At 46.4% G+C, this 17,622-nt stretch overlaps 1 protein-coding gene across 1 annotated transcript in view; it reads left to right on the forward strand.

The window, feature by feature from the left end:
* LOC119401265 (isobutyryl-CoA dehydrogenase, mitochondrial) overlaps positions 1-16,855 on the forward strand; it is a 44,208-nt gene extending 27,353 nt beyond the window's left edge. Inside the window, exons 10-11 of the mRNA XM_037667953.2 lie at positions 14,227-14,289; positions 16,618-16,855. Coding sequence (XP_037523881.1) covers positions 14,227-14,279 — 53 coding nt within the window. The 3' untranslated portion in view covers positions 14,280-14,289; positions 16,618-16,855. The remainder of the gene's footprint in view (positions 1-14,226; positions 14,290-16,617) is intronic.
* The last annotated feature ends 767 nt before the right edge of the window (positions 16,856-17,622 follow it).

Here is a 17,622-nt window from a genome sequence, read left to right on the forward strand (position 1 = left end):
AATATTTAGTGGTGCAGAATTTTATTTCAATTCTTACGAGCAGCACGAAAATTGGCGCGCTCAGCCGCGATCTAGTCGATGGATAGAAACGCGGAGCTTAGGACGGCCTCATCCACAGAAATGTAATCAACGTATGTGATTTTTTTAACACCAACAGCTGTAGGCAAGAAAGAACTAAGCACACGCAATCACGACCGGCGCGGCGAGTCCGACCGCGAACCGCACGCACGACCATGCGAGCTCCAACCAGCTCGAACTCCTCCCGCTCTCCGACAAATAACGATGATGATGAGTCTACGCCAACGCGATGGCAGAAGTGAATGCCAATCTCGAAGGCCTTGCTTTCGCAAGCAATTACGTCATACACGCCATGTTTGTGCAGTACAAATCTCAAAGGCTATGCTTTTGTCTATAGTAAATGCCAATCTCGAAGGCCTTGCTTTTGCGAGCAGTTACGTCATAGACGCCATCTTTGCAATTTGAATCTCGAAGGCCATGCTTTTGTTTGCATCAATTGAAAGATTCTGTTGCTGGCGCCTCTCATGCGGCTAATATTACGGTCAAACGAGGCCAAGCTGCGTGAAAATGCACCATGGCGGCTCTCTTTGGTAGTCACTCGGTCGGCTCCGAGCGCACTTCGCGACGTATCATACGGGAACGGGCCGACAGTTACGACGTAACAGCGGGGTTCCCAATACATTGTATCCTATGGGAGCTATGCCGGGACCGGCGGAAAACGACGTAACAGCCGGGAAAACGCAGCAGTGAGGAACGTAACAGTGGGGTTCTACTGTAGTAGCGACCTCTACATCTCCCCCCTTTCCGCACGTTCGGCAGTCATAAGTTCAGACGGTCCGGTGGGACCACGCGTCGGCCACTACGCGTGCACACAACACCATCGCGGCCACCAACACCACCATCACTATCACCACCATCACCACCAACACGATCACCAGCCCGTCCCGAGTCGCTCGTCGTTACCGTGGTACTTGGAGGACCTTGAGATGGTTGAGCTACTTGCGGCTGTGGCTCGGTTGCTTCTGATGAAGCTTGTGGTGGCAACGATGATGCTGGAACAAAGGGGACGAGGTGACCCCTGTTACGCTGCAAGATACCGCCTTGTCCTGTTTCTATTATGTAGCTCCTAGGTCTCTGTGCTGGGCTTAACACAGTGCCCTTTACATTTTCTGGCCGCACCCAGACTTGTCCTACGGGAAGCTGCCTTTGGTGCCTGGCCCGATGACGCCGATTGTAGTTCCTTTCCTGCTTTCTTTGGTAGGATGCGTTCCTCGACGCTACTGCATCTTTTGGTGGCACGCTTGGATGTAGCAATTCTTCCTTCTTAGGGACTTTGGTCCTTAGCCGACGACCCATCAAGAGCTGAGCTGGGCTAAAACCGTTGACGCCTGGGGTATCCCTGTAACATAGGAGAGCCATGTGAGGATCTTTTGCCTTGGTGAAGAGATTTTTGACCGTCCTGACCGTTCTCTCCACTTCCCCATTTGATTGGGCGTAGTGGGGACTGCTTGTCGTATGGACAAAGCCATACAAGGAAGCGAAGGTTGCGAAGTCTCGTGACAAGAATGGCGGGCCATTGTCAGACCGAATTTCCTCCGGTATCCCATGGCGGGCGAACATGCTCTTTAGCACATCCACGACAACTTGCGCCGTTGTGCTCCTCAAGGTTATCACCTCTGGGTACCTGGAGTAGTAATCAACTACCAGGAGGAAAGTTTGCCCACAGAAGTGAAATAGGTCCATGCCGAGAAGTTGCCACGGGCGATCTGGGAGAGGTGTCGGTATAAGTGGCTCAGCAAAGTTAACTCGTGTGAGAGCGCATGTCTCACAGTTGGCGACCAGAGAGGTAATGTCCTTGGAGATGCCAGGCCACCATACCGAATCTCGCGCCAAGGCTTTGCTTCTGTTACAGCCTTGGTGTTCCTCGTGTAGTAGTGCCAAGACTGTAGATCGAAGTGACGATGGGATCACCAAACAGGTACCTTTGAGCAGTACGCCGTCGCAAACAGAAAGTTGATCAACCACCGATGAATACAGTATAGACCGCTTATAACGTAAGTCGCCGGAGTCGCGAATATCCGCACTATAAGCGGTACCGCACTATAACCAAAACAACCTTCTTCAAAGGCTGCACTTGCGCAAAACGTGTTGAGCATGTAGCCTCGCGTGTCCGATAATCGACATATGCGATTTGGGGCGCTTACAACCACTTCAATCTCCGAATGTTCAAAAATTAACCGCCAAAGACCCGCATTGCCAACGAAATGAACACGGGGGAAAAAAGCGAACAAAACAAAGCGCCATCGCGGAAATTCGCCGACTACGTTTCAGGCCACCTCGAGGTATGCTCATTACACAGAAACCACGTAGAATCGCGACCGAAATTTCATGTGCTGAGTGGTACCGATCGTTCGATTTCACGGGCGCGCAAGCGATGTCCAAGACATTGCAGTCGAATCCGGAACCACCATTCGAGAGTTGCATGTGCCAACCACGCCCTCGTTTTCATTAACGATATCATTCCCTTCCCTTCAAGTGCAGCCATCGCAAAAAGTTTCGTTGATTCCGCACCAAACCGCAACTTTTATCGCCCGCGACCGCTACCGAAAAGCAACCAACGCTGATTAGGCCTAGCCTGCGGTTCAGCATGTTGTCGCGGGAAGTTTGTCCAAGACAACATGAAGATCGGACGTCGAAAAGATCGCACTCAAGCACTAACCCTAGAACAGCGCGCGTGATACGAAGTTTGTGTTCGCGGCCGGGAGATCAACGGCGACAAAAGCCCGCCAAGCTCGTTTAAGTCCGCGCACTGGCAGAAAAGGCGAAAGCTCGCATCATGAAGCCGCAAAACTTTTCACTTTGCGGACGAGGTAGCAAACGCGATAACTGTAGCAAGTGTGATAACGACGACGCTTTTCCCGACAGGAAACTTACTTTAGAGCGCACTTGATGAGGACGCGATCGTACGTTCCACGCGGAACGCGCTGCCGGCAAGCGGCCACGGAGCCTTGCCGCCGCCGGTGCAAAGGCTACTCCGTCGCCTAGGCAACCACCATCCTTCCCCACTCGGCGAACCCGCACAGCGCTGCCGCGGTCTTTTTCCTCCCTCCGCCCCTCGTTCGTTCACTATGCGTGCCCTCGCCCTTCGTAATGACCTCGTCGACCTCGTCGCTCACTCCCCAGCGGCGTACCTCCTTTGAGAACCGCACTCGCTACCGCGTTTGTCAGAAATATTTTCCCGCAACCGCATTATAAATGGTATTTCATCTTGGGGGACTGCACAATAAGTGGTATGCGTATACATGCGGTTCTATGGGAGGGTAAACGGGAGTCGAAAAAGACCGCATTATAACCGGTCCTGCACTATATGCGGTTACGTTATAAGTAGGGGTGTGCGAATATTCGAAATTTCGAATATTTTTCGAATAGTGTTTGCTATTCGATTCGATTCGCACTGAAATTTTACTATTCGAACTATTCGAACTTCCCAAAGACAAATGCACTCAACGTCCGGTTGAAAGTGACCCCTTCAGATTTTCAATATGCTTCACCCCATTACACTCTCGTATTGCGGCAAAGCTGCCTTTCAAGCTCCGTTACGGTCGAACTTAGCCAAGAAAGAAAGTCCGGTTGAAAGTGGTCCTAGATTTTCAATATGCTTCATCTCATCACACCCCCGTATTGCGGCAAAGCTGCCTTTCAAGCTCAGTTACGGCCGAACTTGGGCAAGAGACAGTCAACGTCTGATTGGAAGCGGTCCCTAGATTTTCAATATGCTTCACCTCCTCACACCCGGTATTGCGGCAAAGCTGCCTTTCAAGGTCCGTTACGGTTGAACTTAGCCAAGAGACAGTTAACGTCCGTTAAAAGTGGTCCCTAGATTTTCAATATGCTTCACCTCATCACACCCCCGTATTGCGGCAAAGCTGCCTTTCAAGCTCCGCTACAGTCGCAAATGTATTAACTCAAGAAAATGCTGGTTCCAACATGGAGATGAAAGATGTGGCAGAGTTGGGGGCTCAATTAATGCTGTTTTGGACCTGAAATTTGGGCAGGAAGTCCGAAAAATCGGACGCCGAAGCTTTTTAGCATCCAAAATTTCAGATGTTCTTATATATCGACGTCTATGAGGCAGATTTGGAACTCCGGACTTGAAGGGAGCACACCCTTGTCCGCCACATCAGTTGGCCTTCCACAGCAGTTGAAAGAGGAGGAGAGGCTGAGGAAATGGCATCTCTGCCTATCACGTGTAAAGTGTTGTCGGCAACACTTTGGTTGCACCAAATCATGTACATAAATACAATTTGGCCTCTACATTGCCTCACTCTTAATAAGAAAGACAAATATGAAATATGACCCCACCAGCGCTTCATCAACCTAGCGAAAAGAAACACTTTCATGTTGCTATCTCACAAGAACATACTTAGGGATTCTCTGCAACTTTTTTTGCAATTTCACTTCGAATTATTCGAAAAATGTTTGAGAAATATTAGAAAATTATTCGAAATTATTCGATTCGATTCGCACTCAATCTTTATTATTCGAATTTGCTTCGCACCCAAAATTTTGCTATTCGCACAGCTCTAGTTATAAGTGGTCTGCACTGTACTTGGAGATGTGTAATGGCAGCTTGTTTTTCCGAGGCCACCCCCGCTGACAGAAGGAGATTAATGTAGTGCATTCACCATCCGAAGTTTGTGCTCGACGAACTTCCTGCACATTTAGGGGCAAAACTTCAAACGTGGCAGCCACTGTTTCTGCAACATGGAGCTCCATCACATCAAGGGTTGTGCGAGCCACAGTTTCTGTGGTAAGGATTTGCACAGCATCCGTAGAAGATTCATTCGGGTTGTTGATGCGAGAGAGAGTATCCGCTGTAGCTAAAAGCTTACCAGGCACGTGAAGTACCTTAAATTGATAAGGCATTGCTTTAATCCGCAGCCTTTGTATTCTAGGAGGCAATATGTCGAGCTCCATCTTCCCAAAAAGAGAGACGAGGGGTAGGTGATCTGTCTCTACATCCAGTGGGATGCCACGCACAAATTCGTCGAACCTCCAGAGAGCCCAGGTTATAGCCAATGCTTCCTTTTCAGTTTGGCTATATCTCTGCTCCGTCTTCGTCATTGCTCTGGAAGGAAAAGCGACAGGACGGCGCTCGCCTGATGGCTGCGTCTGCAGCAGGACTGCCCCAAGTCCAAACGAACTAGCATCAGCTGAGACAGTGGTGGCATACAACGGATTGTACTTGGCCATACACCTATCGGACGACAGTATCTCCTTCACCCTGACAAATGCGGCCTCTTGTTCGTGCTCCCAAGTCCAACTTGAAGACTTGTTGAGGAGGGCTCTGATTGGAGCGGTTATTTCAGAGATGTGTGGCAAGAACCTAGCTAGATGATTGATCATCCCGAGAAGACGCCCGACGCCTGCAATGTCTTTTGGAGCTTCCATGGTCTTGATGGCTGCTACCTTGGCTGGGTCCGGCTTGATGCCTTGAGCGGACACGATTACTCCAAGGAACGGCACTTCCGAAACACCGAATAAGCATTTGTTCTTGTTCAGCGTGACCCCAGCCTCAGCAAGACGGGACAGAACCTGGTTCAGTCGGACCTCATGTTCCTCTCTAGTGCGTCCGAAAACGAGTATATCATCGATCATATTGGCTACCCCTTCCTGTCCTTCAAGAATTCTGGCCATCTGCTTCTGAAAATACTCGGGCGCTGAGGTTATCCCGAATGGAAGGCGGCAGAAGCAGTACCGGCCAAAAGGGGTTATAAAGGTCGTGAGCTCTTGAGAGTCTGTAGTCAGTTTCACTTGGTGGAAACTCGCTGTGGCGTCCAGCTTGGAGAACACCGTTGCGTCTCCGATAAGCCCGAGGACTTGTTCGACCGTTGGGAGGACGTGGCGTTCTCGAAGTACGACTTCATTCAGCCGGGTTAAGTCAACACAAAGACGGTAATCTCCTGACGCTTTAGGAACCACTACCAGTCCAGAACACCACGGCGTTGGATTGTCGACGCGGCGAATCACTCCGTCACTTTCGAGCTTGTTGAGCTCACGCCTCACGGTTTCGTGTAGCGGAATGGGAATGCAACGAGGCACACTGAGGGAGAATGGTGTAGCACCAGGCTTCAAGCGGATTCGATATTCCTCCTTGAGAGTGCCAAGTCCGCGGAACAGGTCAGCTTCAAGTGATGCCTCAGGGGCCTGCACGCCGCCAAGGAATTTCACAACATCGAGGGCTTGTATAGCCGGAAGTCCCAGAAGAGGGACAGAGAGCGATTCAATGACAAAGAGTTGCTGCAAGGACGTCTTCCCGCGCCAATGAAGTTGGGCTGTATATGAACCGAGTACCCGCAATGGTTGACCTCCAGGACCGGTAAGTACCGTGTCAACCTTGTCCAGCTTGGCTGGAAGCTTGGGGAAGTCTTCGAGTATAGCAGAGACTTCGGCGCCAGAGTCAACTTTAAATTGCATCGTGTACTCGTCCACGGTGACGTCCACTAATAAAGACTTGGCCCCCGCCCCGACGGTGCTCAGGTGAATAGAGCCGACTTTTTGTTTCGATTTCCGCGAGCGACAAACTTCCGCGAAGTGCCCCTTCTTTTTGCAAAAGTTGCAAAGTGAGCTGCGTGCCGGGCATTGCGCTCGAGGATGAGCCGCGCGGCCACAGAATCCGCAGGTGGGCGTGTCTGCGTTCTGATGCTCGAAAGAAGGCTTCGCGTTCCGGTGATGTCGAGCGGACTTCTGCATCTTTGTAGCGTCCAGTTGCAAAGCGTTGGGACTATTATAACTTGCTCCAGCTTGCGACTGCCGCTTTTCTTTTTCCGCGTCTTCCGCCTGGCGTGCTTGCGTCCAAGCCTCTTTGACAGTGAGTTTAGCGTTTCGGCAGAGCTGGTCTGAAAGACGCGAGTCGCGCAAGCCGACGACGAATCTGTCACGTACTAGCCTTTCTTCAACTTGCACTGAAGGATAGGCGCAGCGTTTCACCATCCTGCATAACTCGGCATAGTATCTGTCAACGCTCTCGCCTGGCTGCTGTACGCGTCTGTGAAAACGGGACGACTCGTATAGTTCGTTGCTTGGATGCACGAAATGCTCTGTGAAACAGTCTACCACAGTCTCGTACGAAGTGAGGGACGCCGCATCGAGCGAAAATGTGTCGAGGAGCGGACGCGCTTCGGGGCCCATGCAATATAAGAGCGAGCGCACCTGTGTTTCCTCCGGTGCATTTTTGAGACCCGAGATGGCTGCATAGTCCTTGAAGCGACTTTTCCATGTCGGCCAGGTCCCAGCGTTGCCGAAGTCGAACGGCTCCGGCGTCTGAAGGTTTACGCCCACCCACTTCGGGCTGGACTGCTCGGTAGGCATGATACGGACGATGGGTAAGCGCGACGTCGGTGCTCAACCCCACTTCTGACACCATGTAGTGTTATCGGTTTGCTCGAGAATACGACGCAGTCATGGCATGAGCACCTGTCAAGCCCGCAGTAAGACAACCGGTCGCCACTGAACCCAAACAACAACTAACTTTATTCTACTCCGTACATCAAGGAGGGGGGCGCCACCTATTAGCACAATAGTAGCGACCTCTACACTACTCATGCGTTCCTGCAAAGGCATTTGATGGAGCTGTGCAAATAGCAAAATTTTGGGTGGGAAGCAAATTCGAATATTAAAGTGTGAGTGCGAATCGAATAGAATATTTTTCGAATATTTCTCGAATATTTTTTGAATACTTCGAAGCGAAATTGCAGAAAAAAAGTTAGAGAGGATTCCTAAGCATATTCTTATGAGATAGCAACATGAAAGTGTTTCTTTTCGCTAGGTTGATGAAGCACTGGCAGGGTGGTGTTTCGTAGTTGTCTTATCAAGAATGAGGCAATGTAGAAGCCGAATGGGCCTTTTTCAGGAGGGTAGTCTGCGCATGCGCGGCGGCGGTGACGACACGCGCGCCATGTTTTTTGAGGGTCACAGCGTGGCGACAGGAGCGGACTGAGCGCCACCTGGCGTGGAACATTTGCAAATTTTCCCGAAAAATACCAGGCCTCTGAGAATATTTACCGGCACGCGGTGGGCAACTTCGGAGGCCATGGACCCTCAGTTTCGATTTCAGCGATCGCCACTAGAGGCGCTCTTCAGACCTGAAAAAGGCCCATTGTATTTATGTAGATGATTTGGTGCAACCAAAGTGTTGCTGACAACACTTTACACGTGATAGGCAAAGATGCCATTTCCTCAGCCTCTCCTCCTCTTTCAACTTCCGTGGAAGCCCAACTGATATGGTGGACAAGGGTGTGCTCCCTTCAAGTTCGGAGTTCCAAATCTGCCTCGTAGACGTCGATATATAAGAAGATCTGAAATTTTGGATGCTAAAAAACTTCGGCATCCAATTTTTTGGACCTCCTGCCGAAATTTCAGGCCCAAAACAGCATTAATTGAGCCACCAACTCGGCCACATCTTTCATCTCCATGTTGGAACCAGCGTTTTCTACAGTTAATACATTTGCTACCATAGCGGAGCTTGAAAGGCAACTTTGCCGCAGTACAACAGTGTAATGAGGTGAAGCGTATTGAAAATCTGAAGGGGTCACTTTCAATTGGTTGTTGACTGTATTTGTTTTTGGGAAGTTTGAATAGTTCGAATAGTAAAATTCCAGTGCGAATCGAATCGAATAGCAAACACTATTCGAAAAATATTCGAAATTTCGAATATTCGCACACCCCTAGTATTTAACTCTTTCCCTACTGCAGGTTACACCAGATATTTTTTGCTGAAGGGCCTACTGCACCTAATATTTTGTGCAATACATCAACGAAAAGCAGAATGAATGAACTTTTCACGCATAAAAGTTTCATTAATGAGCTGCCTCTATAACGAAGCGTTTCAGACTGCAATAATTCTTCGTTACATGCATCGCACACTTTAATGACCCCAGATAAACATTATAGAAATGTTTATTCACAGCAGACTCCCTTGGTGGAAGAAAGTGCATTTTTCTTCTGCACAGTAGTAGTACGACTTACTAAATGCTCAACCACCGCCAACCTGACGCCTTCGATGTTCAGAGCGTGCTGCGGTGTGAGGTCAGGGAGTGAAGAGAGATGGATCTGCAGCGCATCAAAAGTCGCTTCGCCACTGGTCACATAACGTCATATTTCTGTAGCTGGCTGCCACCTCCGCGCTTGCCTGCCGACCTGGCTTGGCCCAGGCAGGAGAGCAGCCCACTGCAATATCGCCCTTTTTTCATAGTTCTTTAAAAGTTAGCGTGGGATGGCTTTGCAGTCCCATTGATCTGTTTCATTTGGTTTCCTCATGTTACCTGTGCGGCTAAGCATATATTTATTGTAAAGCAACAATTCAGTGACTGGGAACATATAAATTGCCTCATTAAACAGGCAAATCTGCTGTAGTGGTCTTTGTTTTAGTGGAGTTCACAATACATAAGGAAGGCAGGAATCCAGCCAGGCCATGTGGCACGCTTTGTTGTACAGGCTGTTTCGTAGTATAGAAGCATTTGTTATAGCAGCGTTTGACTATGTTATATGAGCTATATAAACAGCGCGATTTAAGATTGCTTGACAAAACTTAATAGAGTTTGTAAAGACACGCTTCTATCTGCCAAGAAAAAATATAACAAAAGAATTTAAGCTTTTTCACTGAACAGGACTTGACCGACAAAAATCTTACTGTAAGCATTACAGTTGGGCCAGTCATGCAGAAAAGCAGTTCCTCAATGTAAAGCATAGCATAGCGCCACGTGTCTTGCAGTAAGCTCTCATTTTCTGCTTGGTTTTCAAGTCACACTTGCATTTCTTACAGTTTCTATAAGTTTCCATCCTGGCAGGCTGGTGCTGAAACGTGAACTGAGACGGCCCGAAGCAGAAAGCGAAGCTGAGCGATGTGCCAGGCTGGTTTGCGCTCTGAGAGTCAAAAGGCAGCATCCTCAGACTCACTGCTGCTCGTTAAATCGATAAAATCAGCCACAGACACACCAGAATGCCGACATCTGTGATATTTCGAAGTGCACACGCACACTGCATCCGGTGGTGGCCATTTTCGCTGTCCACTAAGACGATCGCGCATCTTCGAGGCGCGTTCCACAATCAAGGCCCCGCGGGAAAAAAACAAACTACATAGAAGAAAACTATTGTCCTTCTCCTTCTTCACGGATGGCATACCGTGTCTGCGAGCGGCGCGGAATGTCTCAAAAGCAGCAATTCAAATCATCAGTAGCAGGCTATCGATGCCCTACAGGCACGGTATGGAAAGAGTTAAAGCAGTACTAGTAATACAAAATTTTTAAGTCAAGAAAACTTGCAAGATTCCTGTGGACACAGAGACACATCATCCACAAATGGCAAATATAGCCTGGAAGGCACTTAAAATCAACTTCAAAGTGTATGCCACGTAACTGAGTGCAAAACTGAGCACCTCTCAGCATCAGGATTCTGGGGTCTGAAGATGAGCCACTCTCAGAACACATGGAGACAGTCCATGCTGTCGGGCAACAAACCCGTGTACATTTATTAACTGCTTTTACAAAGGCGAGCTTGCCGGCCGAATCTAATACATAACTAGTAACACACTAAGTAACCTGACACAATGCCAGTACAATACACAGAAAACGTAACACATACAATGTGCGCGAATGCAGCATCGCCGACGTTCGACTCACCACGAGGAGTCCGTGAGCACGATCCGCGGTATCACACCCACGGACATCCCCGAGGGCCGTCCGTCGCCGATCACGCCAAACCCCAAAGAGACTCGCTGCTGTTCCCCGCATGCCCGCCTATCCTCGTCCCCGCCAGGCAGCGCTGCTGGCGCCACTGCGCTAACCTTGCACTGCGCGATCACAGTGCCACCTCTAGCTCGGCAGCTGTTAATCCTAACTGCATCTAACCTGCGGGACGAGCGTGCCATGCGACAAAAACAACTTTACAGGGTGTAACAAAGTTCCATGGTCTAGAGAGAGACAGGACAATCCTGGACAACACAAATTATTTATCTAATAAGCGAAAATCGAACACACAATAAGACACTTAAAGCACAGCACTCCTATATACACACAGAAGCATACATATACAGATAACAAGCAATGCTATTTATTTATTTATTTATTTATTTATTTATTTATTTATTTATTTATTTATTTATTTATTTATTCATGTTACTCTACAGGCCCCAGAGGAGCATAGAGTAGGGGGGGGGGGGGTTACAGAAAAATCAGAATAAATAAAGCATAAAAAGAAACGATATCGAAGAAGAAAACAAAGAAAATTGTACAATGGAAGCGAAAAGAACAAACAATATAAGCAAATGCAGTAAAATACAAAATGAAGAAAAAACCATCTTTATACAAAATCAAGGGAACATATAAACTTGTAATTGCTCACGAAATTTGGCAGGATCTCTCAAAGTAACAATTTCATCAGGAAGTCTATTCCAAAGTGCGATGGCGAGCGGCAATGCAGAATTATTGAATGACTGAGTGTGGCCGAAGATGCGTCTGAAACTGAGATGATTATGAAGTCGACTTGATGTACGCGAAGACGTCAAGCGAGAGACAACTTGTCCACAAGTTGTAGTAGTACTTCTGGAGTAGGCATAGACGGGTGACAGAGCGGCAGGAATCCAAGTTATAAGGGCAGTATCGCGTTTGATTTGGGTGATGCTGGAATGGCGATTATACTTTGAAGTTATGAAGCGGGCTGCACAATTTTGGATGAATTCCAGTTTATCTATTAGGTATTGTTGATGAGGAGACCAGATCGACGAAGCGTATTCCAGCTGAGGGTGTACAAACATTTGATAGGCCTGTTGCCGAATGGTAGATGGGGAATGATGCAGATTCCGGCGCAAGAATCCCAGAGTTCTGTTTGCTTTCGTGCATATCTTCTCGATGCGAGTACACCAGGCAAGATTAGTACAAAGATGAACACCAAGGTATTTGTGAGTAGATGAACGGGGAATTTCAGCTGAACAGATAGAGTAAGGAAAGTTAAAAACCGATTTCCTACGGGCGGAAGAAAGTACGCAGCACTTAGATGTGTTAAGCGTCATTTGCCTAGGTCAGGTCACACCACTGATTTATTAAGTCAAGATTCTTTTGTAAACTTAGGTGGTCTTCTTCACAGTTAATAGTTCTATGCACTACGCAGTCATCCGCAAAAAGACGAATAGGTAGTGGAAGAAATGTTACAAGGCAAATCATTAATATAAATCAGAAAAAGAAGAGTGCCTAATACACTTGCCTGGGGCACAGCTGATGAAGCAAATGAACTAGGCGAGCTGAAGCTATTGACCAATGTAAACTGCTGTCTATTCTAAATAGCAGTTAGAGAATCTTCACAAAAATGAGAACGGAAAAGTTCTGACCGTCCACTGTGATGCGGCAGCCATTCCCCCGACATGACGTCAGACATCGGTCGGGAAGAGAGCTGGTACCTGCCGTTTGGCGTCGACAGCAGATCGCATGTTCATTCTAAAGGACAGGGCGTGCAAACGAGTACACAAGAAAGAAGTCAAGACACCACAAACGCTGACTAACAACTACAAAGGTGCACAACAGTGGAAAAGAAAGAAGGCACGAAAGCTTATCTGTGCATGCCCAGGCAATGAGCGAATCTATCAATGCGGCACACGTTGGGGTCTCTGTGAAAGATAACTGTTAAGGCACGTAGGCCCCCACGTAGGCCACCATGCGTGCCGGATTGATAGGTTCACCTGTTACCTGGGCATGCACAGATAAGCTTTCGTGCCTTCTTTCTTTACCACTGTTGTGCACCTTTGCAGTTGTTAGTTGGCATTTGTTGTGTCTTGACTTCTTGTGTCCGTGTTTACACACACTGTCTTTTAGAAAATACTTACCAACTAGCTCAGCTCTCTGTTATTGTAAAATAGCATGCTATTGGCCAATATCTGACATAAATCAAGAGTGGCATTGGGATCAGATGTGCTTCTTGCCACGGGGTGCCGTCATGTGCCAGCACTGCACTCCATAGTCTGCCAACATTACACAGTAGCCACACTACTGTACACAGGAATCACAGCTGTATCGAGTGATCACGTTTCATGTCACGCGCTCAAGGTCGTGACGTGAGCCGACGTAACTTGCTTCCCTCGTGCCATCACTCCCTGTGCACCTTCCAGCACACTCATCGGGACAGGAGAGAAGCTGCTTAAAGCATGTGAGATATCCCTGCAACTCCGCCCACTCTTGACGGATTCGAGACAATTTTGCGGCAATCGATTCGTGAGGCGATAAACTTTGATACCGAGCTCATTCGATGATTACTCGTAAGGAGAGGCTCATTTTAGCATCAGGTTCTCAAATCAGAGCTGCAATATAAAACAGGGTTCAAACACTCCAAATTGCAAGAGTTCTTAGCTGGGCTAGTTGCATGGTTTACAACAATAATAATTGTTGGGGTTGCATCCCAAAACCGCGATATGATTATGAAGGGCACCTTAGTGGAGGGCTCCGGAAATTTTGGCCACCTGGGCTTATTTAATGTGCACCTAAATCTAAGCACATGGGCGTCTAGCATTTCACTTCATCGAAATACAGCCTCCACAGCGGGGATTCAGTCCCGCAACCTGCGGGTCAGCAGTCAAGCACCATAACCACTTGACACAGTGGCGGGTACCAAGTTAGTTTTGTTAGTTCGGTTTGATGACAACATTGAACCCTATGGGTACCTGCTAGGGAATCAAAATTTTGGTCACTAGATCGGGAACTTTGGAAAATTTGGTTTCATTAAATCGAGTTTTAGCTGTACAGCTTGAAAAAGAATTCACGATTGATGGGCAGCCAGTCCTTGAGTTCGTTGCAGGCTCTGCTTTAGTGTATTCGTGCGGTTGTGTGAGTACGGAACTGTATTGTGAACTTGCTTTATATTGTATGTCTGATGTTTCACTATGTAAGTGCACAGTGACCTAACGATTTACTGTATGCTTGAAGCATGTTATGTATTTAAACATTGTATTCCTCCCCTCCCCCCCACTGTATTGACCTTGGGTGCTGTGGGTACTATGATAAATAAATAAATAAGTTATGCCTTGTTCATCACAGTGCAGCAAGAAATTGCAACATAAACATGTCAGCCCAGCTGCAATATTTTTTGTGTTAATGGGTGAGCTGTTAAGATAGTTTGCGTTCATAATTTCTGAAAAAGCTCACGTGTGTTGCTTTTTTTGTTCAGGAACCAACGAAGTAATGAAGATGGTGATATCAAGGGATATATTGCAGGGCTGAATGTCTAAATGTAAGTAGGCCTTAATATTTAGAGTTAGTGTTACCACGTGCTTCTCTTGCCATCAACATTTTGTTCAAACACATATTGGTGTATGGTCTAACCATATTCCTTTGTAAGTAAAAGTCGCCAAACTTTGCCATTGCCAGTGAATCATCTGCAGTGCATGAATTCATGCAATGGATTCACTGAATCAATCTACATTTAGTCCACTGAGCCACAATGAATCCGTCTGCAGTGCATGCAGTCAGTGTGATAATGCAAGATGAAATGTCACAGAAAGTCTACTGTGGTTATTTACATATGGGTCATTCCATGCCAGATCATCCAGCGTTTTTCCGACCATCACAAATATGGCTGAAAAAATTTCCACATTTTTTTTTAAGTTCGAAACTCGTTCTGCTCGTTTATTTCTGTTGCTAAAAATTTTCCCGCCTATTTGTGAGAGTCTGTAGTTTTGCGCCGACTGAGCTAAAGGGCATCAAACAACAATTTTTTTCAAAGGGCGTTTATAGGATGCACTCAATAAAATTGTATTTCCGGCAAGCTAATGAAGTGATGTAACTGTAAAAATAATGACTTATTTATGTATACCGATTCTTTTTTGCACAAGCAAAATTGAATAAAGTTGCAAAGTTTGATATTTTTTTACAGGAACAAGGCAAACTCAAAGGGTAGAAATTAATTATGTACTGGTGGCCTGTTCGACATACTACAAAAGAAAAATAATTTAGTCACTGAAGGTTTAGCAGATCCTCTGAAAAAATGTTGCTAATTTCACTTTTTTTGAGAAAAGCTCTGTATTCAGCATCAAAAAACTTGCCTTGGTGGTCGGACTAAAAATATGCACGATACTTCACTTGAAAGCTCTATGTATTAGCTGAACATAGGCAAAGTTACAAAAGGGTATTATTTTTTTTAACTTGAGAAATATTTTTTTGAAGTTTTGTATCTCCACCAGCTTTTCGCCAACGTAACTCAAGCGGCATGAAGCACTCATAACGGCAATCTTCAGTCCATGCCCACTGACCTGGGATGCAGACGTCAAACATGGTACTGTCTATAAAGCAACCCCATTTCCTTTTCCATTGCTTTATAGACAGTATGCCACTTTTGTAATTGACGGGTGTCGCTGCTCTACTTGCTGACCAGCTAGCAGGTCGCCATCAATTTACAAGAATGTCCGTAAGAAGCCTTCACGCAATCGTGCAAATATCAGTGTGGAGTTTTACCTTGTACAACAACTTAGTACCGCTTTCGCAATGCCGGATTAAGCGTCAGCTGTGCAGAAGCAATAGCGCTGGTAGCGATATATATAGTGTGGGCACTAGTTATGTGCTTCTTTCTCATCTGTGCATTATCATAATCATCATCATCCGTTTGTCTCTCTGTCCTCATCGTCACCGTGTGTCATTCTCATCATCATCGGGTGTGTGCACGTTCGGCCCATTCTCTTCCGAGGCCTTGGGTCTAATAAACGTCGCTTCAACCAAGACCTCATAATATATATACATATTTTTGACGCATCGTGTGTACATAGACGTCATAAAACTGCAATGATTTTTCATATTATAATTATCTGCTGGTAAAAAGTGTTAGCAACATATTCACTAACGTGCAATATTTCAGCAGTTCTTCTCACAGATAACTTGTGCCGTCTAGAAACGTCTCAGACGTATTGTAGTGGCACAAAGCATCACAGGATACCACTGCTATTCACACTATTGCCACCTATAGCTCAGATTCCATGGTGACTTTCCAGCAACTTAAAAAAGGAAAACAAATATATCTTAGTGAAATAGCAAGGCGGTATGGTGTTTATTGTTGAGATTGTGTAAGTGCCACCACGTGACTCTGCTCCACCAATAGGGAGGCACACACCTCGTCGCCTGCCCTCGCTGGAGGACTCTAAAAGAATCTCACTGTGTTCTGGTGGCTTGGCGGCAGCAGTATCATCTTGAGAAGCGGAGTTCAGCCAACGTTTATTGTTTCGCACGGTGGTGTTGCTATAGCAGTATCTTGTATCTTAAGATACATGATACATTAATTAATGTTTAGGAAATACAGATACAGCTGCTCGTCTTGCGAGACATAGCGCGATACAGACACAAGATATCCAACGAGTACCTAAGGTAGTATCTAAGATACATGTATCTTCGATACTGCCCAGCACTGATGGCACGTTTATGTCACTTGAGCTGCGGCAAAGTATTTTGGCCTCGACAGGACCCAGGCTGTCATAGTATTTTCATTAAAAATCTGCACTGTCTAAAAAAAACACCCTGTACACATGGCACTTGCAAACGGTCTTAAATGTCTTCTGATCTCTTACATTTACAGAATTGACAGGAAGCTGGTCTGTCTTCCCATGGAAAATTCCTCACTGTGCCATGTGATGCTGAAACAGCCCATGAAACGTGCATAGTGATAAGAGCTCACAGATGTATTGAATATTTGTAATGACAAGCTGGTGCCCCACTTGTGTGTGTGCAAATGTGTATTAAAAGGACAATGGAGTGTATATAATGTCGTGTAAACATTAAAAAGTGTAAATAAAAGCACACAGATTCTTTTCAAACCTCTGCTCTGTGGGTCTGGCTAGCTTGACAACATTGAAACGTGTACAAAAAATGGACTATTCTGCTGCAACAATTTATATAACTTATGCATGCCCTTATGAGACAGAAGTAGATGGCCTCATGAAATTCCAAGTACGAAGGCTATGTTATAAATATTTGCTGTAAATGTGAGTAGCAGGGGACAGACTATGCCACCATGCTGGTCCTACAATTTAGAAAGTGTTTTCCTGCAATCTTGGAATCAGTTAGTGCAAGTTTTGAGCTTTTTTCGGACCCTCAAATGCTTTTCATGGTACTGTCATTTTGTTGCAGATTGCTTAGACTCATAGTCGAGCTTTAAACATATCGGTCCAAGCATTTTCATGGAATATTTGATATCTTTCATCACTCAAAAGAAATCCCACGTTCCTGCTGACTGCATCGAAGCATATTCACAGGAAACATTTATTACAAAAACTACATCCCCACTCCTTCGTTCGATTAGTTGAAAATAATGTTGCACATAACTACTTCACTACCACTAATAGATTCTTGAAAGTTGGTTTTCATTTTTTACAGCGAAAGCTGTTATGAGATCATTTCAGCGGCCGTTTTTGGCGCTGTAGTTGTCCGCTGCCGCCGCCGCCGGTGTCCGTAACCATTATCGCTCGAAATAAGAAAAAAAACGAAAAAAGAAAAAAATTCCAGGATGGAACGAGGTTCGAACCTGGGCCCTTTGCGTGAAAGCCCAGCATTCAACCTCTGAGCCATGCCGGTGCTTGAAACT

The sequence above is a fragment of the Rhipicephalus sanguineus genome, chromosome 8, assembly GCF_013339695.2.
Source record: "Rhipicephalus sanguineus isolate Rsan-2018 chromosome 8, BIME_Rsan_1.4, whole genome shotgun sequence".
NCBI classification, from domain to species: Eukaryota; Metazoa; Arthropoda; class Arachnida; order Ixodida; family Ixodidae; genus Rhipicephalus; species Rhipicephalus sanguineus.